Here is a 27,493-nt window from a genome sequence, read left to right on the forward strand (position 1 = left end):
GATAAGGTATCGGTTGTTTTCAACTTCCCGTCTCAAGAATAATTCTTCAAAATCATCTGACTCTAAAAGGGTGTGGATGATATATAAATATCTTGGAAGAGCTGAACACACTTAGTTCTGTTTTTACAGCTGATCAGACAACAGAAGTAAAATTAAACAAGAAGCAGGCCGATTCATTCCGACCATCATGAGGTAAGAGTGAATTTCATGTGTAAATAACGTATATAGTTAAGATGTCAGCTGTGGTACAGCGGTAACACGCTTGCCTTTGAGTCAGTGGCTTATGTCCCACTCCAGAGACATGAGCGCGAAATCCAGGCTGACATTCCAGTGCAGTACAGAGGGAGTGCACACTATCGGAGGTGCCGTCTTTTGGATGAGACATTAAATGGAGGCCCCGTCTGCCCCCTCAAGTAGATGTAAAGGATCCCCTGGCATTATTGCGAAGAAGAGCAGGGGAGTTTTTCCTTGTGTCCTTGCCAATATTTGTCTTGTGTGTCAAATCTTGGTTAGACCACACTTGAAGTACTGTGCAATGTTCTGGTATACCTATTATAAAAAGGATATAGAGGCACTGCAGTGGGTGCAAAAATGATTCACAAGGATGATACCAGAACTGAGAGAGTATACCTATCAAGAAAGGCTGAAAAGGCTGTGACTCTTTTGCCTAGAATAAAGACGGCTGAGGGCGTGAGCTGACCAAGGTCTTTAAGATCATTGAAGCGTTTGATAAGGTAGATGTAGAGAAGCTGTTTCTGCTTGTGGGGGAGACCAAAACTAGGAACGATAAGTATAATAGTTACTAATAAATCCAAATAGGAATTCAGGAGAAATGTCTTCATCCAAAGAGAGGTAGGAATGTGGAACTCTCGACCACAAGGAGTAGTTGAGCCGAATAGCACAGATACAGTTAAGGGATAGCTAGATATACATATGAGTCAGAACGTAATAGAAGGATTTACTGATAGGGTTGGATGAAGAAGGGTGAGACGAGGATCGTGTGGAGACCAATTGGGCTGAATGGCGTGCTTCTGTGCTGTAGACGCTACGTAATTCTCTGTAAACCTTAATCGACATCGCTAAAACACAATGGAATGAATTTAGCTGTACTAATAACAGCAAAGCTGTCAGTGCTTGCCATTATTGCAATGTAAATTTCACAGCAACTTCTGGCATCTGCACATGCGCAGTTTTTAGTGGAAATCCAGAATTTGCTGTCTGTGATACCCTGCTTCTCCACAGGGTGTGCTGTTGCAGTCTTCGCCGATGGAACCTGCACAGAAATCATAGTTAAGGCATGAACTTAAACTAATTACCCACTATTAACACACTAAAGACCAATGAAAACTTGAGCCTTCTTCAAACAGGAGTAACTGAGTTTTTAACGGTATGATAATTCATAATTACTTTTGAACAACCTCTCTGGTCCTGAAAAAATAATTTTATAAGTGTGGAATCTCATTCCCTCAGAAGAAAATTCATGTTGCAGACTTTTAAAGATATAAAAATTCAAATAATGTTATTATTATAGTTTATGTGTTTTGCTCTTTTATGTCTCTCTTTTAATCTCATGTGTATGTCCCAATCTTTATTTTGCTTCCTGTACAATGATTTAAATGTAATTTATATTTCCTGTTATTTACTTCCTGCTTTGCCACCTGTGCGGTTTCTTCAATCTGAGTGGTTGAACAGCTTCCCTGCTGCTTGGTCTGCTCACAGACATCACACATCCCCTGCAGGGAGCATCGAATTCAAACAGACGCTGGAAGACTGGAAATCTGCGTTGACAAGCCCACCAAAAGTCTGTGGGCAACTGTACGTGAGGTCAACGGCAAAAGTCGTTCCTTCGTCATTCACAACAAAATCCGAGCAATTATCCGGCCATTATCAAATTGCTGTTTGTGGGAGCTTGCTGTGCACAAATTGGTGCCAGCATTTCCTGCATTGCAAGAGCGACTAAACTTCAAAAGTACTTCAGTGACTTTGAAGCGTTTTGGAATGTCCTGAGTCTGTGAGGGGTGCTACACAAATGCAGCAACTGACACATGTCCTGAGTCCCCAAAGCTGTTCTGCCAGCTACAAGGCTTCAGTCAGGAGTGTGATAGAATACTCTCCACTTGCCTGGATGAGTACAGTTCCAGCAACACTCAATAAGCTCGGCACCATCCAGGATAAAGCGACCCGCGTGACCGGCACCCCATCCAGCACCTAAACCATCCACAAGTTGCACTGCAGCAAATCACCACAGCTTCTTCAATAGCATCTACCAAACCTGCGACCTTTACCATCTAGAAGTACAAGGGCAGCAGGTGCATGGTAACACCATCACCTCCAACTTCCCCTGCAAGTCACATACCATCCCGACTTGGAAATATGTCACTGTTCCTTCATCGTTGCTGCGTCAAAATCCTGAAACTCCTTCCCTAACAGCACTGTGCGATACCTTCACCTACGGACTGCAGTGGTTCAAGAAGGAGGCCTATTGTCACCTTCTCAAGAGCAATTAGGGAAGAGCAATAAATGCTCTCCTTGCCAGTCACACCCATACCCCGTGACTGAATAATTTTAAAAATGTATTTCTTTCCAGAAACAATAGTATTTTTTATATTACACTAATTAAACCAGTTTTGTAAAGTCCCTTGCTCAACCTGGGTCTGGCATTTTTTGTCTTAGTTATTAGCAATGTAACAAGTCAGAATGTAACTGTTTTTATCTCATAATACTCCTGTGAAGTGCCTTGGATGTTTCACTACGTGAAAGAGGCTATATAAATACAATAGTTGTTGTTGTTGTGGACAGTAACACTGACAGCCCCGGTTTGCCCGTGATTCAGTGCAGAGGAGGGAGAACGCCCGGGCACAAGGCCGCTCGCTCTGGAAGTAGCGTGAACACCTGCGGTGTGTCACCACCAGGTGGCGTGTGAAGTGGGCAAGGGGTGAGGTCAGACAGAACATGGAGAGACTGGGGGAGGGGCCAGTGAAGGCGACAAGAGGCAAGAAAGCCTCGAAAGCTGTTTGGAGAGGAGACGAGTTCAAGAGGGAAACTCAAGAGAGCCACCTGGAGACGACAAGAGCCCCGAGAGCAGCCTGGAGAAGGACAGCAGCTGAGAAGGCGAGAGACTCACAGCGAGACCAAAGAACATAAGAACATAAGAATTAGGAACAGGAGAAGGCCATCTAGCCCCTCGAGCCTGCTCCACCATTCAAAAAGATCATGGCTGATCTGGCCGTGGACTCAGCTCCACTTACCCGCCCGCTCCCCGTAACCCTTAATTACCTTATTGGTTAAAAATCTATCTATCTGTGATTTAAATACATTCAATGAGCTAGCCTCAACTGCTTCCTTGGGCAGAGAATTCCACAGATTCACAACCCTTTGGGAGAAGAAATTCTTTCTCAACTCGGTTTTAAATTGGCTCCCCCGTATTTTGAGGCTGTGCCCCCTAGTTCTAGTCTCCGGACTAGTGGAAATAACCTCTCTGCCTCTATCTTGTCTATCCCTTTCATTATTTTAAATGTTTCTATAAGATCCCCCCTCATCCTTCTGAACTCCAACGAGTAAAGACCCAGTCTACTCAATCTATCATCATAAGGTAACCCCCTCACCTCCGGAATCAGCCGAGTGAATCGTCTCTGTACCCCCTCGAAGGCTAGTATATCCTTCCTTAAGTAAGGTGACCAAAACTGCATGCAGTACTCCAGGTGCGGCCTCACCAATACCCTGTACATTTGCAGCAGGACCTCCCTGCTTTTGTACTCCATCCCTCTCACAATGAAGGCCAACATTCCATTCGCCTTCCTGATTACCTGCTGCACCTGCAAACTAACTTTTTGGGATTCATGCACAAGGACCCCCAGGTCCCTCTGCACCGCAGCATGTTGTAATTCAAATAATATTCCCTTTTCCTGTTTTTTTTTCCCAAGGTGGATGACCTCACATTTTCCGGCATTGTATTCCATCTGCCAAACCTTAGCCTATTCGCTTAACCTATCCAAATCTTTTTGCAGCCTCTCTGTGTCTTCTACACAACCCACTTTCCCACTAATCTTTGTGTCATCTGCAAATTTTGTTATACTACAACCTGTCCCCTCTTCCAGGTCATCTATGTATATTGTAAACAGTTGTGGTCCCAGCACCGATCCCTGTGGCACACCACTAACCACCAATTTCCAACCCGAAAAGGACCCATTTATCCCGATTCTCTGCTTTCTGTTAGCCAGCCAATTCTCGATCCATGCTAATACATTTCCTCTGACTCCGCGTACCTTTATCTTCTGCAGTAATCTTTTGTGTGACACCTTATCGAATGCCTTTTGGAAATCTAAATACACCACATCCATCGGTACACCTCTATCCACCATGCTCGTTATATCCTCAAAGAATTCCATTAAGTTAGTTAAACATGATTTCCCCTTCATGAATCCATGTTGCGTCATCTTGATTGCACTATTCCTATCTAGATGTCCCGCTATTTCTTCCTTAATGATAGCTTCAAGCATTTTCCCCACTACAGATGTTAAACTAACCGGCCTACAGTTACCTGCCTTTTGTCTGCCCCCTTTTTTAAACAGAGGCGTTACATTAGCTGCTTTCCAATCCGCTGGTACCTCCCAGAGTCCAGAGAATTTTGGTCGATTATAACTAATGCATCTGCTATAACTTCCACCATCTCTTTTAATACCCTGGGATGCATTTCATCAGGACCAGGGGACTTGTCTACCTTGAGTCCCATTAGCCTGTCCAGCACTACCTCCCTAGTGATAGTGATTGTCTCAAGTTCCTCCCTTCCCACATTCCCGTGACCAGCAATTTTTGGCATGGTTTTTGTGTCTTCCACTGTGAAGACCGAAGCAAAATAATTGTTTAAGGTCTCAGCCATTTCCACATTTCCCATTATTAAATCCCCCTTCTCATCTTCTAAGGGACCAACATTCACTTTTACGAGGAGATCGTTTATTATTCCTGTCTCATTACACAGGACCAGTTCTAAGATAGCTTGCTCCCTTGTAGGTTCTGTAACATACTGTTCTAAAAAACAATCCCGTATGCATTCTATGAATTCCTTCTCAAGGCAACCCCGTGCAATTTGATTTGACCAATCGATATGTAGGTTAAAATCCCCCATGATTACTGCCGTTTCTTTTTCACATGCCTCTATTATTCCCTTGATTATTGTCCGCCCCACCGTGAAGTTATTATCTGGGGGCCTATAAACTATGCCCACCAGTGACATTTTCCCCTTACTATCTCTAATCTCCACCCACAATGATTCAACATTTTGTTCATTAGAGCCAATATCGTTTCTCACAACTGCCCTGATATCATCCTTTATTGACAGAGCTACCCCACCTCCTTTCCCTTCTTGTCTATCCTTCCGAATAGTCAGATACCCCTGTATGTTTAATTCCCAGTCTTGGCCACCCTGCAATCACATTTCTGTAATGGCCACCAAATCATACCCATTTGTAATGATTTGTGGCGTCAACTCATTTACTTTATTTCGAATGCTGCGTGCATTTAGGTAGAGTGTTTTAATACTAGTTTTTAAACCATGATTTTTAGTTTTGATCCCTCCTGCAGCCCCTTTATATTCATACATATTGTCCCTTCCTATCACCTTGTGGTTTACACTTACCCCAATGCTACTCTTCTCTGTTGCCTCCTGCCTTTTGCATTCTTCCTTGGGGTCCTGTTCATCTGAGCTCTCACCTATTCTAACTAGCTCAGAGCCCTCTTCTGGGTTCCGAATACTCCTCGCGTTGAGGCACCGAGCTTTCAGGCTTGCCTTTTTATTACATTTTGACCCTTTGGAATTTTGCTACATTGGCCCTTTTTGTTTTTTGCCTTGGGTTTCTCTGCCCTCCACTTTTACTCATCTCCTTTCTGTCTTTTGCTTCTGTCTCCATTTTGTTTCCCTCTGTCTCCCTGCATTGGTTCCCATCCCTCTGCCATATTAGTTTAACTCCTCCCCAACAGCACGAGCAAACACTCCCCCTAGGACATTGGTTCTGGTCCTGCCCAGGTGCAGACTGTCCGGTTTGTACTGGTCCCACCTCCCCCAGAACCGGTTCCAAAGCCCCAGTAATTTGAATCCCTCCCTGCTGCACCACTGCTCAAGCCACATATTCATCTGCACTATCCTGCGATTCCTACTCTGACTAGCACGTGGCACTGGTCGCAATCCAGAAATTACTACTTTTGAGGTTCTACTTTTTAATTTAGCTCCTAACTCCATAAATTCGTCTCGTAGGACCTCATCCCTTGTTTTATCTATATCGTTGGCACCAATGTGCACCAGGACAACCGGCTGTTCACCCTCCCTTTTCAGAATGTCCTACACCCGCTCCGAGACATCCTTGACCCTTGCACCAGGGAAGCAACATACCATCCTGAGCCCAATCGCCCTGCAATCCTCATTGGCAATAAAGCACGATATTGCCAGCCTATTCCCCCATTCCCTCTCACTTTTACTCTCATTATTTCCCACATATTCTCCAACAGCAGCTCTGATGGGAAAGGGAAGGGAGTGAAATGCAGGGGAAAGGAGGGGTAACAGGTGTAATGTAATGTCTTCATGGGTTCTTGGCTTAAGAATTCATAGCAACACTTTGCTGTTAAGAACTAGTTGGTTTATTAACAAACGACACATTACCACAAATACAAAAGCAAAATACTGCAGATGCTGGAATCTGAAATAGAAACAGAGAATGCCAGAAATCTCAGTGGGTCAGGCAGCGTGTGTGACAGAGTTCTGACAAAGGGTCACAGAACCGAAACGTTAACTTTGTTTCTCTCCACAGATGCTGCCTGACTTCCTGAGATTTCCAGCATTTTCTGTTTTTATTACTAAACATTACCAGTTCATCCACTAGGCTCAGAACTGCACAACTCATTGTGGATGACCCAGAGCCAACTGACTGGGGTTTTATTGAATCCTGTGAACATCACGTGACTGGCTCAGCCACTCACAGTGCAACAGCTCTACAAACCTGTGAGCATACACACAGGTACATACATTACAACAAGGAATAAAGGGTAATGAAGGGGAGAGGTAATGGGAAGGGTTGAGGGAGCTAAGATGGGAAATCGATTTCAATATAGGAGAGAGCGAAGTGTGAGGTGAAATGTGGTTTGCAAAGTGCCCGGGGTGTTTGTCGAATCCCCTGAGTATTTCCCAAACCGACCTAACCCTAATTTCAATGTTTAGGGAATTGTGGTCCTGCTCCCCACATTCTCTAACATTTAAAGCTGTAACTTTTGGCACAGCTCTGATCGTGTTGTTTCCTGACATGCGCAGAGTTATCTCCTGAACAGGACAGTTACAGCCAGGCTGGAGACAAACGATGTAAACTGGGGTTTGCTGACTGCAACTTGCTTTAGTATAAAGATACTCGAACTGTCAACAGTCTCGCTGGAATGCTTTAACCTGCACTGACTGCCTGTAGCCCTGGAAGGTCATTGAAGGTTGGCATGCAGGTACAGCAGGCGGCTAAGAAAGCAAATGGCATGTTGGCCTTCATAGCGAGGGGATTTGAGTACAGGGGCAGGGAGGTGTTACTACAGTTGTACAGGGCCTTGGTGAGGCCACACCTGGAGTATTGTGTACAGTTTTGGTCTCCTAAATTGAGGAAGGACATTCTTGCTATTGAGGGAGTTCAGCGAAGGTTCACCAGACTGATTCCCGGGATGGCAGCACTGACATATCAAGAAAGACTGGACCAACTGGGCTTGTATACACTGGAGTTCAGAAGAATGAGAGGGGACCTCATAGAAACGTTTAAAATTCTGACGGGTTTAGACAGGTTCGATGCAGGAAGAATGTTCCCAATGTTGGGGAAGTCCAGAACCAGGGGTCACAGTCTAAGGATAAGGGGAAAGCTATTTAGAACCGAGATGAGGAGAAACTTCTTCACCCAGAGAGTGGTGAACCTGTGGAATTCTCTACCACAGAAAGTTGTTGAGGCCAATTCACTAAATATATTCAAAAAGGAGTTAGATGTAGTCCTTACGACTAGGAGGATCAAGGGGTATGGCGAGAAAGCAGGAATGGGGTACTGAAGTTGCATGTTCAGCCATGAACTCATTGAATGATGGTGCAGGCTCGAAGGGCCGAATGACCTACTCCTGCACCTATTTTCTATGTTTCTATGTTTCTAACTCTGAGACACCAAATGCTGGCTTGCGGCCAAAACTGAATTTGCACATTTACTCAACAGGCCGATATTTAATCAGCACGTTGCTCAAACTATACAACATGCAGATAGCTGGCAATTCAGATGAACCTGTTTAGGTAAAGGAAGAAATAATGAATTGCATTTACATAGTACCTTACACAATCTTAGGACGTCCCAAAGCATTTCACACCCAATTAAGTACTTTTGAAGTGTGGTCACCGCTGTAATGAAGGAAATGCGGCAGCAATTTGGTGCACAGCAAGGTCCCACAAATAGCAACATGATAGTGACCAGAGTGTAGTTTTTGAAATTATATAATGAACTCCGTACTGTGAGCCAGTGACTAGGTGTTACCTGGTCAGTCTTTAATGGCTTCCAGAAGTGAAGATACAAAGGTGAAGTTCAGTTCATACACCAGGCCCAGCACCAGTGTACTTATGACCTTAGGACCTCTGACAGTAGTGGCCCCTGGTGGTGGGCAGACCTTATGTACATACATTACATCATTCCCCCCGCCAGTTCTTGGCACAAGTCCATATTACAAGCTCAGATGGTCCGGAGCACTTCGCTCCCTAGTTGACCGTCTCAGTACAATCCCAGTGCTTTCCGAGTCTCTCACGACTTGGAGCTGGGTGTTGACCACAGTGGGTTCTTCTGATGGCTGGACATGAGTTGGTTGGTCGTCTAAGCTCGAGGTGTCTTCTTCCAACTGTTCCGGTTCGTCAGTGTGTCTTTGCTTGATTTGATCAATGTGTTTCCTGCACATCTGCCCATTCCTGAGCTTAACAATAAACACTTGGTTACCCTCCTTATCCGTAACATTGTCCGGGAGCCACTTGGGCCCTTGACCATGGTTAAGTACATACACTGGGTCATTTACAGATAGGTCACGTGACACTGCGGTGTGGTTGTGATACCACTCCTTGCGTTGACGTTGGGTTTCGACATGATCGTTAAGGTCAGGATAGACTAGAGAGAGCCTGGTTTTGAGGCCTCTCTTCATCAATAGTTCTGCAGGTGGGCCCCCGGTGAGTGTGTGTGGCCTTGACCTGTAACTGAGCAGTATACGTGATAGGCGTGTCTGCAAGGAACCATGAGTTACATGTTTCAGGCTCTGCTTGATGGTTTGAACTGCCCACTCCATTTGGCCATTGGACGCGGGTTTGAACGAGGCTGACCTCACGTGTTTTATGCCGTTGCGTTTCATGAACTCTTGAAACTCCAGGCTCGTGAAACACAGTCCGTTGTCGCTGACAACGATGTCTGGCAGACCATGTGTGGCAAACATGACTCTCAGGTTCTCAATGGTGGCAGTGGAAGTGCTGGATGACATGATCACACATTCTATCCATTTGGAGTATTCATCCACCATCACAAAAAACATTTTACTGAGGAAGGGGCCCGCAAAGTCAATGTGGATTCTAGACCACGGTTTGGATGGCCATGACCACAGACTGAGCGGAGTTTCCTTTGGGGCATTGCTTAACTGCATGCAAGAGTTGCACTGATGCATGCATGACTCTGAGTCCAAGTCAGTGCCACGCCACCAAACATGGGACCTGCCGATGACCTTCATCACGACAATACTGGGATGCATACTATGTAACTCCCGCACAAATCTCGCCCTGCCTTTCTTGGGCATTACAACACGATTACCCCACAGTAATAGTCAGATTGGATGGACAGCTCACCTTTGCGATGGCTGCACAGTTTGGTTTCATCACCCATTTCCTTGGGGATGGTCGACCAGTCCCTGTTGAGAACACAATGGTTTACAACTGATAGGGTCAGATCCTGGCTGGTCTCGGTCTTGTTGAGCAGTGACAGGCGACCCTTCACTCTCAAAGGCATCCATGACCATGAGTAGCTCTGCGGGCATTGGCGTTTCCATCTCCGGTGTGGGCAACAGTAACTGGCTCAATGCATCAGCGCAGTTGTCGGTGCCTGGTCTATGACGAATGACATAATCATCGACAGATAATGTCAGCGCCCACCTCTGGATGTGGGACGACGCGTTGGTATTGATACCTTTATGTTCTGAGAACAACGATATAAGCGGCTTGTGATTGGTTTCCAGCTCGAAGTGAAGCCCAAATAGGTACTGGTGCATTTTTCTTACCCCATAAACACATGGTAAAGCATCTTTCTCTATCATGCCGTAAGCTTTTTCCGCCTTGGACAGGCTTCGAGACGCGTATGCAACTGGTTGTAGCTTGCCTGACTCGTTGGCTTGCTGGAGTACGCAGCCGACCCCATAGGACAATGCATCACAGGTCGAAACTAGACGCATGCATGGGTCATACAGTACCAGTAGCTTGTGGGAACACAACAGATTTCTAGCCTTCTCAAAGGCACTGTCTTGAAGTTCATCCCACACCCAGTCATCTTCTTTCCTGAGCAGCTTCTGCAAAGGCTCTAATACTGTGCTCAATTTGGGTAAGAAGTTACCGAAGTAGTTGAGAAGATGCAGGAACAAACACAGCTCCATCACATTCTGTGGCCTGGGCGCATTTTGATGGCCTCTGTTTTCGCGTCTGTAGGCCTGATTCCGTCTGTGGCAATCTTTCGTCCAAGGAATTCGACCTCTGGTGGCAAAAACACGGAGACAGAATATTATCTGAATGGTGGCAGATTAGGAAAAGTGGAGGTGCAACGAGACCTGGGTGTCATGGTACATAAGTTATTGAAAGTTCGCATGCAGGTACAGCAGACGGTGAAGAAGGCAAATGGTACGTTGGCCTTCATAGCTCGGGGATTTGAGTACAGGAGCAGGGAGGTCTTACTGCAGTTGTACAGGGCCTTAGTGAGGCCTCCCCTGGAATATTGTGTTCAGTTTTGGTCTACTAATCTGAGGAAGGACTTTCTTGCTATTGAGGGAGTGCAGCGAAGGTTCACCAGACTGATTCTGGGGATGGCAGGACTGACATATGAGGACAGACTGGATCAACTGGGCCTGTATTCACTGGAGTTTAGAAGAATGAGAGGGGATCTCATAGAAACATATAAAATTCTGACGCGACTGGACAGGTTAGATGCAGGAAGAATGTTCCCGATGTTGGGGAAGTCCAGAACCAAGGGACATAGTCTAAGGATAAGGGGTAAGCCATTTAGGACTGAGATGAGGAGAAACTTCTTCACTCAGAGAGTTGTTAACCTGTGGAATTCCCAACTGCAGAGAGTTGTTGATGCCAGTTCATTGGATATATTCAAGAGGGAATTAGATGTAGCCCTTACAGCTAAAGGGATCAAGGGGTATGGAGAGAAAACAGGAAAGGGGTACTGAGGTGAATGATCAGCCATGATCTTATTGAATGGTGGTGCAGGCTCGAAGGGCCGAATGGCCTACTCCTGCACCTATTTTCTAAGTTTCTATGTTTCTATGAAAACGCACTTTGAACATTTCAGCCTGTGTCTCACTTTGCCCAGACGATGCAAAACCTCTTCCAGATTGTGCAGGTGCTCAGCAGTGTCACAATCTGTGACTAGGATGTTGTCTTGGAATACCACGCTCCTGAGGACGGATTTCAATAGGCTCTCCATGTTTCTCTGAAATATGGCTGCCACTGAATGAATGCCAAAAGAGCAACTGTTGTAAATAAACAGTCCTTTGTGTGTGTTGATGCACGTAAATTTCTTTGATGATTCAACCAGTTCCTGTGTTATGTAGGCCGACGTTCGATCCAATTTGGTGAACGATTTTCCCCGGCTAGCGTTGCAAACAGGTCATCAGCTTTCGGTAGCAGGTACTGATCTTGTTTCAAAACTGGGTTGATCGTGACCTTGTTGGCTCCACAAATCCTGACCGTGCCGTCGCTCTTTAACACCAGCACAATGCGACTAGCCCATTCATTAAATTCGACCAGTGAGATGACCCCCTCGTATTGTAGTCCAATTCGAGCTCGACCTTTTCTCTCATCGTGTGCGGGACTGCCCTGGCTTTGTGATGGATGGGCCTTGTATCTGGGCCTAGGTGAATCTGCATCTTGGCTCCTTGAAGCTGCCAATTCCCGGTTCAAACAGTGAGGGAAATTTGCTCAGCACTTGAGCACACAAATCATCATCCACTGATGACAAAGCTTTGATATCGTACCATTTCCATTTTATTTTATCGAGCCAACTCCTGCCGGATAACAATGGGCCGTTGCCCGGGATAACCCATAACGGTAGATCATGAACCGTTTCCTCATACGACACTCTTATTGCTGCACTACCGATCACTAGTGTGAGCTCTTTGGTGTAGGTACGCAACTTCGCATTTATCGGACTCAGCTTGGGTCTCTCTGCCTTGGTCTCCCACAGCTTTTCGAAAGTCCTCTGGCTCATTATCGATTGACTCGCACCCGTGTCTAATTCCATGGATACCGGCACGCTGTTTAATGTTACCTCCATCATTATCGGTTGGCTCTTTGTTCGGAACGCACGTACGTTATACACTTCCTCCTCGGAGCTCTCAAATACCTTGAGCTGCATCGCCAGATCCACGCTGAATTAATCATCATCCACGTGGTGCGTCACAGCTCGCTTGCTCCACTGCGGACACGTCCATGGAAGATGACCCGGCTTCACACACCCTCTGCATACGTACTGCCTGAAGCGGCACTGATGGGGGCGGTGAATGCCCCCGCAACGCCAACACATTGAGCTCGGATTGGCGCCCGATGGCGAACTTTGAGTGGCTCCCGTTCTCACATACACAGTCGAGCAGGCCCTCGATGGTGAACTTTGAGTGGCTCCCGTTCTCGCATACACAGTCGAGCAGGCCCTCGATGGTGAACTTTGAGTGGCTCTTGGTCTTGCAGACACAGTCGAGTAGGCCCTCGATGGTGAACTTTGAGTGGCTCTTGGTCTTGCAGACACAGTTGAGTAGGCCCTCCATGGTGAGCTTTGAGCGGCTCCTGGTCTTGCAGACACAGTTGAGTAGGCCTTCGATGGTGAACTTTGAGCGGCTCCTGGTCTTGCAGACACAGTCGAGTAGGCCCTGCCATGTGCAGCTCTGCCGGCCATCGATACAATTTTGTGCACAGTACTTGCCGTGGAGTTCCTGTTTTGTCGCGATATCTGCTTCGTGCTTTTCTGTGTGGACAGGCAAGCCTGGGCGATGGCGATGACCTTGCTGAGGTCCGGTGTCTCCGCAGCCAGCAGCTTACTTAAGATCATCTCGCGGTTGACCCTGATCATGAAAAAGTAACATAGCATGTCTTCCAACGCAGACCCAAATTTACAAGGCCTTGCAAGACATCTCAGGTTGGCAACAAATGCCGCTGTATCCTGGCCTTCTGGACGAATGTGCGTATGGAAGCGATATCTGGATATGAGGATTCCTTCCGTGGGTTTAAGATGTTCCCGAACTAGAGCACACAGTTCTTTATAAACCTTTTCTGTAGGAAGAATGGATGAGAACAGGTTCTCGTAGGGCCACAGACGGTGAGAAGAACTGCCCTGCGCTTCTCTGCATCCCTGTCTTTGTTTAGATCGTTTGCCACGAAATACTGGTCAAGACGATCCGTGAAATCGCCCCAATCCTCTCCCACTGTTGGAATCTCTCGAGAATTCCAACAGTATTCGATCGTGCTGTGCTCGCCATACTTTTGTTTGGGTTTGTATTTGCCTCGTCGCCAGTTGTGGTGTATGAAATGACACAATGAACTCCATACTGTGAGCCAGTGACCAGGTGTAACCTGGTCAGTCTTTAATGGCTTCCAGAAGTGAAGATACAAAGATGAAGTTCAGGTTATATACCAGACCCAGCACGAGTGTACCTTTGACCCTCGGACCCGATGGCAGTGCCCCCTGGTGGTGGGCAGACCTTATGTGCATACATTACACAGATAATCTGTTTTCTTGCGATGTTAACTGAGGGATAAATATTGGTCAGGAGATCGGCGTGAGCTCCTCTGCTCTTCTTCGAAATGAGTTCTAAAACCGAATGTATTTGGTTAGAATTGAGGAACAATGGAGGAGCGATTACCCTAAACTATAAACCACCAAATAGCAGGAAGGTGGTAAAGGAGCAAATTTTCAGGCAAATTGCAGAAAGGTGCAAGAACTATAGAGTAGTGATAATGGGGGACTTCCATTATCCTAATATAGAGTGCAAAAATAACACTGTAATGGGCAAAGAGGAATTCCTGAAAAGAGTACGAGTGAAATGTTGCTTTGTTTCCAGCCCAATGAAGAAAAAAGAAGTCCTGGTTCTAATTCTGGAGAATAAAGTTGGACAAATGGAGCATGTTTCAGTGGAGGAGTATTTAGAGACCAGTGATCACAATATCATTAGGTACAATTATAAAAGGGGTGCAGAAACAGGAAGACCTGGGTGTGTACGTACATCAGTGTTTGAAGGTGGTAGGACATGATGAGAAAGCTGTTAAAAAGGCATACAGGATGCTTGGCTTTCTAAAAAGAGGCAGAGAGTACAAAGTCAAATCCTAAACCTTTCTAAAACACTGATAAATCTCCAGCTGGAGTATTGTGGCCAATTTTGGGCACCACACATTAGAATGGATGTCAAGGTCTGAGAGAGAGTGTAGATGAGATTTACTGGAATGGTACTAGGGATGAAAGAGTTCAGTTACAAGGAGAGACTAGAGAAACTGGGGGTGTTCTCCTTAGAGCAAAGAAGGTTAAGAGGAGATTTGATAGAGGTGTTCAAAATCATGAACAGTTCTGATAGCGTAAATAGGGAGAAATATTTTCCAGTGGCAGAAGGTTCAGTAACCAGAGGACACAGATTTAAGGGAATTGGCAAAGGAATCAGAGGCGACATGAGAAGATTTTTTTTTAAACGATGAGTTGTGACCTGGAATGCACACCTCTGACAGTACAGCACTGAAGTATCAGCTTAGATTTGGTGCTCAAGTCTCAGGAGTGGGACTTAAACCGACAGCTATCTGACTCAGAAACGACAGAGCTAGCACTGAGTCATGGCTGACACAGGCACTAGTTCAATGGAATGAGTTAGCACGAATGTTTCCCAGAAAGAATCACTCGACACTCTGGGTCGGCTCCAACATCAAAACAGCCTTTATTACGCTGGCGGGGAGAAAGCCTCTGGGTTACACCAGGCACTACTCTCCGCTGAACAAAGAAATTCATCGATACTTATACATTTAACAACACTTGGTTACAATTACTCAACCCATCTTGGCTGGACACAATCCAATCACAACGATTATAGATTCTCTTGGGCCAAAGGAATTGACCCCGAAGCATCAAGGGGCTACATGTCTTTGCTAAGAATTTCTCATGGTCTCGTGATGTGATCAGGCCCACCCTTATCTCTACTGTCCTTGGGTTCTGCCTGAGCTTATCTTTCTTATCTTAATCCAATTACAGAGTTCCATTCTGTCCCATTGGGCAGTGACATCTGGTCTGGGCTTCGGAATGTGCTGATTTGGACTTAATTGTGTGCGCCTGTGTGAGAAACACAGTTGTATCAGTTACCTAGGAATGTGGTCAAATTAGCCAGTTGAGTTCCCCTGATGCTTTGCAAAATCTCTGGCAGCCATTTTATATCTAACAGCCATTTTATACACACGTACATACATATGCCCTTCAGGTGCCTTTGCCTTTGGAAGCGCCCGACAACAATTCCCCCTTTCGGTAAGGGAATAGTCCTAGTCCCCTTTAACCGACAACATTGGTTATAATTTATTACCCCATTTATATCTTTGCGTACCACCCGGTACTCCCTGCCTTAACATGCTGGCCAGTCACGTGGTTTCAGGAGTTCCGGTTGCTTATATCAAATTGATATTGTTCAAATTCTCCTGTCCCTCTGCTGGACAGATCTCCCTATGTACTTGAACCCTGGTCTGATTCTCCTACGTCGTGCATAATGCCTGCAGGTCCGACAGACCATAACACCCCATGTCAGTGCTTTGACCAGCTGTATCCCTACCAGTATGTGTGATATTATTCAAATCCACGGGTGGATGTTTACGTTCATCCCCCAGTCCCAGACCCTCCTCCGCCAACTCTGGTTTTGTAACTCTTGGTCAGTATTCTTCTCCAGTGTCTTTGTCTGTAGTTGGTGGTAGAGTCTGACAGACTGGCCTACTCTGAGTCTTAGCTCCCTTAGTACCTCAGCTAAATTTGGGATAGGGGCTTGCTCTGGCTCATCATAATCCTGCAGGTGATCGTGGATTTGATTGGTGGAGTTAATGATTTCGGTGCCCTGGCATCTAACCTGGATAATGCGGGCTTGTCCTATTGTGACGGGTCGTAGGGGTGTGAAGCAAAAGTTTGGTTGCGGGATCTGGCATTGTAAGTCATTGTACTGGTATGAACATACCGTGGCAGAGACACAGTATCTCCCTTTGCCCCTGTAACCTGCTCTGGCAAAATGAGTGGGGGCAGGTACTATTTCTAATACACATCCATTGGTTCATTTAAATCCACACTCGTCTCGTTCTCCTTGTCCCACCGGGTGAGGGCACACCGTAATGTCAACCGTCTGCTTGCATTCCGTCAGGAAGATCCCATAGAGTGTGTTGTCTCTGCAGATAGCAGAGGTTGCGGTCAGATAGTAATGGAGGGAGGTGTTTTCCCGTATGATCCCGATATTCTCCAGTTGATAAAGGGGAAACGGTCATGAGTCTTGTGTGACTATAGGTATCATCAGGACTATTCCCACTCTGGCAGCTTTACCCATTGGGCAGTTTGGGATCACTGGGAATACTCTGATTAGTCCCTTCAGAGTGCAATTATCCAGTGTCCCCTTCAGTTTGGCCAACTGAGCCAGATGTGGGCTGTCTATCCAGTCTGGCACTTCCCCCCTTTGGATCTGATCAAGGTTGTGTTGTATCTGTTAGCTTGATCTTCCTGATTCTGCTCTGCCCATTCTAATAGTCCTTTCATCACCCCTTTAAATTGTTCCAGCTTTTCGTTTGGCCCTTGTATATCCAGTGAGTTTACTATGGAGGTTCCGATGTTAAAATCGGTAGCAGCATCATTAACTATTTCTCTCTTAGTCCTATGAAGTGGCTCCTGTCCTCTGAATCTACTGGCACCCATGGCATCAACAGCCTGCTGCATTACAACTTTACTCAGCACACCATACATATTTCTTGCCTGTTCTGTACAATATTCCGCCATTCGTATGCCTGAGATATTGATCAGAACAGGCACAATTTCATACTTAACATTATGCATTAAAATAAGTTCTGTCCTTGCTCCAGTCCTTGGCTGCTGGGATGCATATTCCGTCAGTTAAATTAAACAAAGCCCCATAGTTCATGTAGTGGTGTCTTTCCTGCGTGTGCTGTATCTTTCGTAGTCCATCTGTATTACCCAGTGCTTGCGTGGGCCTTAAGGTTCCCAGTATCATGAGTCTCCAGAGTTGAAGTAGCCACTGCAGTCCCATCTGGGTGAGCGTTATATCTGCAAATTTTAAACAGATAGCCTGGTCGTCACCAGGTGTTAGGTTATGGTCTACTCATCTTTTATCCATGCATGTAGAGGTCACTCGACTCCGCACTCGTTATCCCAGTCTGGTTTACTGTTAGGTTGAGTTTGTGGTCTACACTTACCCACTGTGGGGTACATTGGCCCTATCGCCATAGGTGCTGGTGCTATGGCTGTGCACTGCACTATCCGTCTGGACCCATTTAAAAAAAAATCTCTTCCAGCTTATTTTAGCTTTAACTCCTGAATTTGTTTTGTTTGAGTATCTATTTATTTTATCTGTATCAGGTGAGTATTATTACATAGGCTAGTTCTGTTTTATTTTTTATTCTGACTATCCCACCATTTCCTCTGTCTGTCAGGTGAGTCTTCTTTATTTTATTAGGAAATCCAAATTAATGAGGTCCAGTGTAAAACAGTTGTCAATGGAAAGGGTTAACTCCTTTGCAGGTTTGTAAGAAGGCCTGATGTCATTACGTAATCATCCAAAAACATTTTTTTCAAGTCTTTGTGCCTTCAATACTTGCTGAGAAATTAGCAATCTGTTAAAACAGAAGAAATAATTAGTAAAGCCGTCATAATAAAAATCTTCTCATCAGGAAAGACGGCATTTTAGATTAAACTCCAATTTTTTCTAAACTCCTAATTCAAATACTTGCCAAAGATTTTTTTTAATTGATTTAAAACGAGACCACACATTTTTAATAGCCATTTTGTTTACTGAAATCCAATTTTCACACAAGCTGTATACATTCCAACATTTTGGTTTTTTTTATGGTCCCGTTCACTGGGCAAATCTTGTGTTTTATTTCTCTCTCGGCACAAAATCTAAACTTCCGTGCCAGTTTCATTTTCTATAAGAATTTTAAAATTCAGTAAGATTTTCTAATTCCCAGCTTTTTCTTTCTGTGCTGAGTTCACATAGCTTAGATCTTTTCTCCTTGTTATTTTCAAAACCCTCCTGCTTGTTTAGACTGTTCAGGACTTTTCTTGATAAACAACGTCCATTTTGGAAATCTTTTCAAACTGCAGTGAAACTTTCTCGTAATTTAAAATCATTATCAATGGAGAATGTCTTTTACCTCTTCAAATTCTTTTTTTTCCTTTTCCCAATTAAATCAATATCTGTTTCACAGCCAATATCAACTAGTATTTAATAAGTTACATCTTTTTCCATTTAAATCTCCTTTCTTCAAATTAGGTTTTGTATTTTACACGGAGGGCTTGTGTCTCCGTAAATTTGTTAATTTAAAATCATAAGACAATCGAAAACATTTTTTCCCAAATTTGTTCAATTTGTTTGCTTTTAAGGTTGCGTCTTTATCTTTTTCGTCCTTTCCATATCTAGAACAGAGTCTAGCACGTAGGCTTTGAAAGCTGCTTTCCATTATCTCAAATGTTCAAGTTTCAAGGTCCTTTGCTCTAAACTGCTAAAGCCTGTTGTTTTAACATTTTAATTTTCCCAAAGTCCCTTTTACACTTTCGCAGATAGCTCACCACTTGCCCAGGAGTTTGACCTGATCCCTGAGGTATTTCTAGATTGTTCCCAAACCCGTTAGTTTTATTTCTTTTTCAAAAAGAGATCAGATTTAACTTTTTATTTTAAATGTATCGCATTTGGTTGTGCCTTTTCTTAACCAGTGGTAGTTGAAACCTTCACAACAAAATTAACTCTTCACTGTTCCCACCCTAATTTCTGCTCCCCTTTTGTAGAATTTGTATTTATTGTTGAATTACAAAATGTCAAATATGGTAATACTGTTTTTTTTAATATGTGCCTAACTTCTGTTTTAGAAGCTGATCAAAAACTTTAATCTTTTGTTCTGTAACTTCAATTTTGTGATACTGTATCTCATAAATTACATCTTTTTTAAGCTTCAGCTTCTGACACAGTGGGCCCAAGTTTCCACAAGAAAAAAAACGGCGCCCCTCCGAGCTGGGCGCCCGTTTTTCGCGCCTAAAACGGCGCCTCAAAAAATACTCTGTATTCTCCACCGACTTACAGGTCCTGTGGCACTCGGCGCAGCCAGCACGAGCTGTGGGGGGGGGCGGAGCCAGGTCCCGGCGCTGAAAACAGTGCCGGGACCTCTGCACATGCGCGCTACAGTGGGCACGCAAGTGCAGTAGCTCCAGGCGCCGAACTGTGTGGGAGGGGCCCGAAGCACGCAGCCCCTAGCCCTGGCCCAATGGCCTCACTGGGGCTGCATGAATGAGGCTCCTCCCACGGCCAGCTCCTGCTCCTCGGCCGACCCGACCCGACACCCGCTCCGCCCCCCCCCCACCCCCCGCCGACCCGACCCGACACCCGCTCCGCCCCCCCCCCCCACCCCCCGCCGACCCGACCCGACACCCGCTCCGCCCCCCCCCCCACCCCCCGCCGACCAGACCCGACACTCGCTCCCCCCCACCCCCCGCCGACCCGACCCGACACCCGCTCCGCCCCCCCCCCACCCCCCGCCGACCCGACCCGACACCCGCTCCGCCCACCCCCCCCACCCCCCGCCGACCCGACCCGACACCCGCTCCCGCCCCCCGCCGACCAGACCCGACCCGACACCCACTCTCCCCCCGCCGACCCGACACCCGCTCCGCCCCCCCCCACCCCCCGCCGACCCGACCCGACACCCGCTCCCCCCCCCCCCACCCCCCGCCGACCCGACCCGACACCCGCTCCCGCCCCCCGCCGACCAGACCCGACCCGACACCCACTCTCCCCCCCGCCGACCCGACACCCGCTCTCCCCCCCGCCCCGACCCAACACCCGACACCCGCTCCGCCCACCCCCCCCACCCCCCGCCGACCCGACCCGACACCCGCTCCCCCCCCTGACCCGACACCCGCTCTCCCCCCCGCCCCGACCCAACACCCGAGACCCGCTCCCCCCCCGCCCCGACCGAGACCCGACACCCGCTCCCCCCCCGCCCCGACCCAACACCCGACACCCGCTCCCCCCCACCCCCCGACCAGACCCGACCCGACACTCGCTCCCCCCCGTGACCCGACACCCGCTCCCCCCCCTGACCCGACACCCGCTCCTGTTCCCCGACCCCCCCCTTCTCTTCCCCGACACCCCCCTTCTCTTCCCCCCCCTCTCTTCCCCCCCTCTCTTCCCCCCTCTCTCTTCTCCCTCCCCTCCCCCTCCCTCCTCTCTCTCTCCCTCCCTCCCCCTCCCTCTCCCTCCCTCTCTCCCCCTCCCTCTCTCTTCCTCTCTCCCTCTCCCTCTCTCTTCCTCCCTCCCTCTCTCCCCTCTCTCCCTCCCTCTCTCTCTCTCTCCCTCCCTCTCTCGCTCAGCGGCACAAACAGCTGCAGAATTCTCCTGGCTGAAGCACTTTCACACAGGTAGGAAGATGGTTTATTTCATCTTTTCTTGGCTTATAAATGTTTATTCAGGTTGGATTTATTTGTATAATATTTGTAGACGTATAAATAAGGATTTATTGTCGAATTTAATGAGTTCCCTTCCCCCCCACCTCGTTCTGGACGCCTAATTTGTAACCTGCGCCTGATTTTTTTAATGTGTAGAACAGGTTTTTTCAGTTCTGCAAAAATCTTCACTGGCGCCATTCTACTTTAGTTTGGAGTACATTTTCACTGTGGAAACTTTCAAATCAGGCGTCAGTGGCCGGACACGCCCCCTTTTGAAGAAAAAATTCTGTTCTAATCTCGAACTGTTCTACCTGACTAGAACTGCAGAAAAAAAAATGTGGAGAATTGCGATTTCTAAAATAGTCCGTTCTCCACCAGTTGCTCCTAAAAATCAGGCGCGAATCATGTGGAAACTTGGGCCCAGTATGTGTACTTTTATTAAAAAGGCTTCCAAACCCAAGATTTTCCAATACAACCAAAATGTTTATCAAGGAGAATCACCTGAAATATCTCAAAATCCCAATTCAAATATTGTACTGCCAATCTTTTATTTAAAAATCTCTTTACTGAGCTAGAAGCTTTCGTGTCAAGGTTTTACACAAAGGAAAATGGGGGCGTACTTCCCCAACCCACAGCCTGGAGAGACCCACACAGGCTTTTTTTTAAAAAAGGAATTACAGCTTCCCTTTTCCGTTCTTTATCTCATTCCTAGACTAAATTTATTGTCTTTCAACCCAATGTGATCAATGATTGCATGTTTTCTTTTGACAAGTAAGTGAGCATGTCAAATCTTTTTGTAAACCAATGGGACCATGTATTTTTTATCTTTTGCTCAACAACCCTATCCTTTGTGCATTTCCTAGCTCCATAACATATCATCTGAATAAATCCACACCTGCGTTTCTAATTTAAAATGTAATTCAATTCTAGGTTCACACTTTCTTAAAACTTCCCACATACTGGACAACACTGCAAAGGGTTAAAAAAACTTTCACTCTGTTTGAAAAAGTGGGTGGAGCTAAAACAAACAGACAGCTCGACCACTTTTCTAAACAGGCTTTCAGACACATGAAACATTCATTAATTCCCACCTCAAATATTTTGCAGTCAAAAATCACACAAACACTCTCATTCAAAGACAGACATTTACAAAAGCCTCTCTTTATTCAACAAAGCTTATTGTTTGGCCAGCTCTATTTTTGGATCCATACATCATTTAAGATAGTCACTATCAGGTTTTTTTATGGCATTATGTAATTACGCAAGTTATAATTAATACATGATTGATTTACTTTCTCTGTTAATTTTACGTGGGCTCAAAGAATCAGGACCCAGGCCTTATCAATTACTTTCTTTTGTTTCTCCGTCAGGTGGCGGGTAAGAGACCTTTCTGGCCCCCACTCGAGTTTTGTTGGTTTACTGACCATGTCTGGGTAGGACTAGAACTGTTAGGAATCTACTCTCAGAGGTCCGCTTTCAGCTAACGCGACTTGTAGTAGGCCGTCTCTTGGCTTACTGACGGGTCACAAGTCTGTGATAATTTCTTACAGCAGGCTTATAATACAATCCTTAAATACTTTAAGCAATTCCTGACAGCGCTCTACGTCTCCTTAACGAAATACCTTGCACCATTTTGCCTATTGGTCCGATCCTGTTCACAGACTTGATTTTCGTTGGTCACTGTGCACCACCTGGTCCCCGGGGTATATTTCAAATTACACTACTGGGCCCAGGAGGCCCAGGAGATGTCGCTCGGTATCACGATCCCACGGTCTAAGTGTGTTCCCTATGCCTATTTAATCCTGGCCGTCACGTGGGAACAAGTCCTCTTAATTCGGGCTCAGGCTAGGCGTTTGAGGTATTAGACCGTCTCCTCGTGTCGATCAACCGATGTCCACCTTCAGCACCCTTTCTTATTTTTGTTTTAATCTATACTCACCCGGTTCTTCCAAGCGTGTCCAGCGACTTCCGAATCCTGTTTGTGACACCACTGTTAGCGCAAATATTTCCCAGGAAGAATCACTCGACACTCTGGGTCGGTTCCAACATCAAAACAGCCTTTATTACGCCGGCAGGGAGAAAGCCTCTGGGTTACAGCAGGCACTGCTCTCTGCTGAACAAAGACATTCATCGATACTTATACGTTTTACAATACTAGGTTACAATTACTCAACCCATCTTGGCTGGACACAATCCAATCACAACGATTATAGATTACATGACAGGTTTCTTTTGGGCCAATGGAATTGACCCCTAAGCATCAAGGGGCTACATGTTTTTGCTAAGAATTTCTCATGGTCTCGTGATGTGGTCAGGCACACACGTACATACATCTGCCCTGCAGGTGCCTTTGCCTTTGGAAGCGCCCGACAACAGAATGAGTATAGTTTCCCCAATGATTCATCTGGTTAAAGCAGTGAGTAGCTCAGCCATGTAAGCAGAAAGATCCCAGGATCCGATTCTGGATCCCTGCTGGATGCAAGTTCCCCAGTATCAGCGGCTTGAGCCTTTGATGCTCTTGTGCCTATTTTCAGGGAGGCTGCGAGCCTGGTTGGTGGGGAGGGGCAATGGGGATTGTGGTGTTAAGGTGCACCGTGACGGTATGGGACAGGCTCCATGGTCCAGCTGGTCTTTTCCTGTCTGTTGTTTTTGTTGTTTGTGTGGTTCAGCTTCTGGTTGTTATTTGAGCTGTCAGCTTTTTTAGCGCTGTTTAATAACTTTCCTGAGTTCCTCGGTTGGCCAGTGTGTAATCATTTCCCCATCACCATTCCTATCTGAATGTGTGACAAAACTAATAAATATTTAAACATATTTCTTACAGTGACACTGAAAGGGACGCCCTGAAAGTGAAATTACTTCAGCTACAATGTCACTTCACGTGGAATCTGCAGATGGAAAATGTTGAGTGGGATGATTTGCAGGAACGACTAAACTATATAATAGAGTCTGATATTGTGAAATATCAAGCTATGACTTACAATCTACTTGCTTTTGTAAACTGTACGAGAGGCAACTGTGAGAAGTCGGTCAATAATTTATGGAAAGCTGAAGAAATTCTGAGGAAAAATCACAAATTTGAAATAGAAAAATGGAGCATCATCACCTATGGAAACTCTGCCTGGGTATATTATCATGTGGGAGAACTGGCAGAGGCCCAGTCCTACCTCGACGAGCTGGAGAGGATCTGTCAACAATTTACTGATGGCTCTCGGTATACAGCACTGATACCTGAAGTATACGGGGAGAAGGGTTGGTCACTGTTGAAATGTGGCAGGAAATATTATGAAGAGGCAAATGAATGTATTGAGAAGGCTCTGGAGGGGGATCCTGATGACATTGAATGGAACGCAGCTTATGCAACTGTTGTGTTTCGACTTAAAGAAACCTTTGAAGACCCACAGCGTCCTGAACACTGCAAGGTAGTGAAGCAGTTACGCCGCGCATTAGCACTGAACCCAAATGACTCGTTTGTCAAGATCATGTTGGCTCTGAGACTACAGGATTTCAATCAAATAGATGAATATTACAGATTACTTGAAGAAGTGCTGCTGGAGTCTCCTGATGATCCATATATAACTCAATATGCAGCCAAAGCTTTAAGAAAACAAGGATCTGTTGAATATTCCTTACAGCTATTGAAAAAGGCACTGAAGGTTAAATCCTCTTCTGCACTTCTTCACCATGAGATCGGCTTATGTTACAAAGCTCAGCTGAAACCTCACCGGAAATACTTTGCTCGTGCAGACAGCAGAAAATTGATTGAACTTTGCAAGTACCATTTCCAAAAAGCGTATGAACAGAAACCCTCGCTTACTTTTGCAATACTTCATTTGGCGGAACTCCACGCAATATGTGGAGAATATTTCAAAGCCGATGATATCTACACCAACCTGCTTAGAAATAAAGATTACAGCCCTTTGAATAAACGATTAATACATTGGGACTATGGATTGTACCAGCTGTATAAGAAAGGATCCCAGCTGAATGCCATTCATCATTTCAAGGAATGCTTAAAACTCAAAGTTAAGACCAACAAGAATGAGGAATGCCGCGCAAAATTGAAACGTATTGCTGAAGATCGAATGAGTAAAGATTCAAGAGACAGTGTAGCTTTTGGTATATTGGGACTAATACACCAGATTGATGGCAAGAAATCAGAAGCCATTGAATACTTTGAGAATGCCCTGGAGTGTGATCGTGACAATGAAGAATTTCAAAGTGCTCTATGTAAGCTGCGTCAGGTTACATAGGGCAATGTAGGGGAGAGATTATAGAGAACATGGTTGGAATGTGGGAGGAAATGGATTGCAATGTAGGGGAGAGGGAAGTGTGGGGTCAAATCTGGTTTGCAGAGCGCTCAGGGTTTGTTGAATCCCCTGAGTATTTTCCAAACCTATCTAACCTTAATTTCAATGTTTAGGGAGTTGAGATTCTGCTCTCCACATTCTCTAACATTTAAATGTATAACTTTTGGCAGACAGCTCTGACCGTGTTGTTTCCTGACATGTACAGAGCTCTCGCCAAAACAGGCCAGTTACAGCCAGGCCGTCAACAAGCAATTTATACTGGGTTCTGTTGACTGTAACTTGATTCAGTTTAAAGGCACTCAAAGTGTCAACAGTCTGGCTGGAATGCTTTAACCTGCACTGACTGCCTGTAGCCCTGGAACTCCGAGACACCAAATGCTAGCTTGGGGCCAAAACTGAATTTGCACATTTACTCAACAGTCAAATCTTTAATCAGCAAACTGTTCAAACTATACAACATGCAAATAGTTGGCGATTCAGATTAACCTGATTCGGTAAAGAAACAAATAACGGTCTGGAATTTGCCGTCATTTCACCTTTGACACTGACCGTAACTTCAGGATCGAGCGCGTGTGCAACCTAACCTTGCAATCCCACAGTTGTGGTCAGTCATTGACTGCCTCGATACTGGCTGTGCTATGGAACCCCCACTGCCTCCCAACCCTTCTCCACAGCCGGCAATCAGTGTAAGCTGTCAAATTATGGAAACTGATGAAAACTTTGGCCCTTCCATGGTAATACCACTGTTAAATACTCCATTAAAGGTTAGGTCCTTTTGGATTAGGTGTAATTGGGGTTTTAACAATATATTGACTGCTGAACAAAGGCTATGGCCCTGAAATACTCATTTTAAGTTTCTGGAGTGTCAAATGTATCTACTTTAATAAAAATTGACATTTTTAAGAAATATTAAAAACAACTGATTTTTTAAAAATATCCATCTTTATTTCAGGATTTCCTTTTCCCCATGTCAGGGCTCCAATCTTTGTTTTGTTCTCTCTAACATTTTCAAAACATTAGAATCAAAAGGCCTGAACTTGGTCAAAGCCAAGGCCCGGCCAAGTGCCGCCCAAAGCACTGCCGATGGCCGCCGAGAGACCGGGCGGTACTTTGCCGGGAAGAGCCCTCAAAAAGAGATGGCAGTCCCGCCCGGCAGCAAAATGACAGCTTGTACCATCACTCTGGGCGGCAGCAGGCGGGAGCTCTCAATCTCAGCAGCAGATGCTATCCTCGCCCAAGTGCCGCCGAGGATTGAGTTGGGTCCAGGGAGGGGGGAAACACTGATAAATAAAAATAATCACAAAAAAAAAATACGCCCGTAGCACCTTCAGGGGACCCCATTCAGTTAAAACACTGAAAGAAAGAAAATTAAAACATGTTCACGAACCGTTTTTTTGCAGGTCTTCGTACTTACCATCAGGGTTAGACCTGCCTCCACGGAACGGTCCTTCGCCCTGTTGCTGCTGACTCCCACCCTCAGCAATATGGCAGCTTAGCGAGCGGGAGGTTACTTACGCGACTTGGCCGCCAGTGGCTGCCAGCAGGCGGTTCCCAGCGGTATTCCCCTCCCGCCGGCATCAGACCAAGAGGGATCTGTCACCTGAGGGGAGAGCGGAGAATAAAATCGGCAACAGTCGGTGGCACTGGGCGGTAAGGCCACCAATTTCGGGGCCAAAGGAACTTACCCATCTCCTGGTTCACTGTCTGTGACAATTCTGTGTTTACATTGGCTGCTTAGACAGCTTGTTGAGCTCACAGCAGCTCTCCGCTGGGAATCCCCATTAACTTCCGTTATTTCAATGACGCCTCGGAAAAGCTGAAATGGTCCCCACAGAGATCACAAGCTTTTTGTGCGAAGATTACTTTGGGACCAGCAGCAAACGCCTTTGCTTCGCCACTGACCGCAAACTACAAGCCATTGAGTTGTATTGATACAGTACATGTCACAATCTCCGCACATCCTGAGTGGGTGGACCAGGCCTCGGTTTAAAGTCTATTCCAAAAGTGCAGTGCAGAACTCCCTTAGTACTACACTGACGTGTCAGCCTAGATTTTGTGCTCAAGTCAGTGGAGTTGGATTTGAACCCATAACATTCTGACAAAGTCTGTATTTTGACATTTTATTCAATGTGTTGTACCCCTCAGTGTGTATTGGTATTACTATTCTGTGTGTGCTATTAAAAGTGTGCCTTTTACTTTCTTTTAAACACAATAAAGCCATACCTGCTTCCTACCTTGAAA

The 27,493-nt window shown here is 45.9% G+C and overlaps 1 protein-coding gene across 3 annotated transcripts; it reads left to right on the plus strand.

Moving 5' to 3' along the window:
* Positions 1-51: 51 nt before the first annotated feature.
* Positions 52-27,493, plus strand: LOC139260369 (interferon-induced protein with tetratricopeptide repeats 5-like). Of its 3 annotated transcripts, XM_070876914.1 has the most exons (4): positions 52-192; positions 1,243-1,387; positions 23,767-25,172; positions 26,653-27,493. In XM_070876914.1, exons 3-4 carry the CDS (start codon positions 23,837-23,839, stop codon positions 26,676-26,678), a joined length of 1,362 nt encoding a protein of 453 aa, XP_070733015.1. In that variant the 5' UTR covers positions 52-192; positions 1,243-1,387; positions 23,767-23,836; the 3' UTR covers positions 26,679-27,493. The 3 variants fall into 3 exon arrangements, with proteins under 3 accessions (XP_070733015.1, XP_070733013.1, XP_070733014.1); XM_070876912.1 differs by lacking the exon at positions 1,243-1,387; XM_070876913.1 differs by lacking the exon at positions 1,243-1,387 and having other exon boundaries at positions 53-192; positions 23,767-27,493.

The sequence above is a fragment of the Pristiophorus japonicus genome, chromosome 3, assembly GCF_044704955.1.
Source record: "Pristiophorus japonicus isolate sPriJap1 chromosome 3, sPriJap1.hap1, whole genome shotgun sequence".
NCBI classification, from domain to species: domain Eukaryota; kingdom Metazoa; phylum Chordata; class Chondrichthyes; family Pristiophoridae; genus Pristiophorus; species Pristiophorus japonicus.

What these genes read in the sequence shown, in the direction of transcription:
- LOC139260369 (XM_070876912.1), top strand. An exon ending in AGAATTTCAAAGTGCTCTAT is followed by an intron (nt 25,173 to 26,652) that starts GTAAGCTGCGTC and finishes GTTTTTTTGCAG; the next exon opens with GTCTTCGTACTTACCATCAG.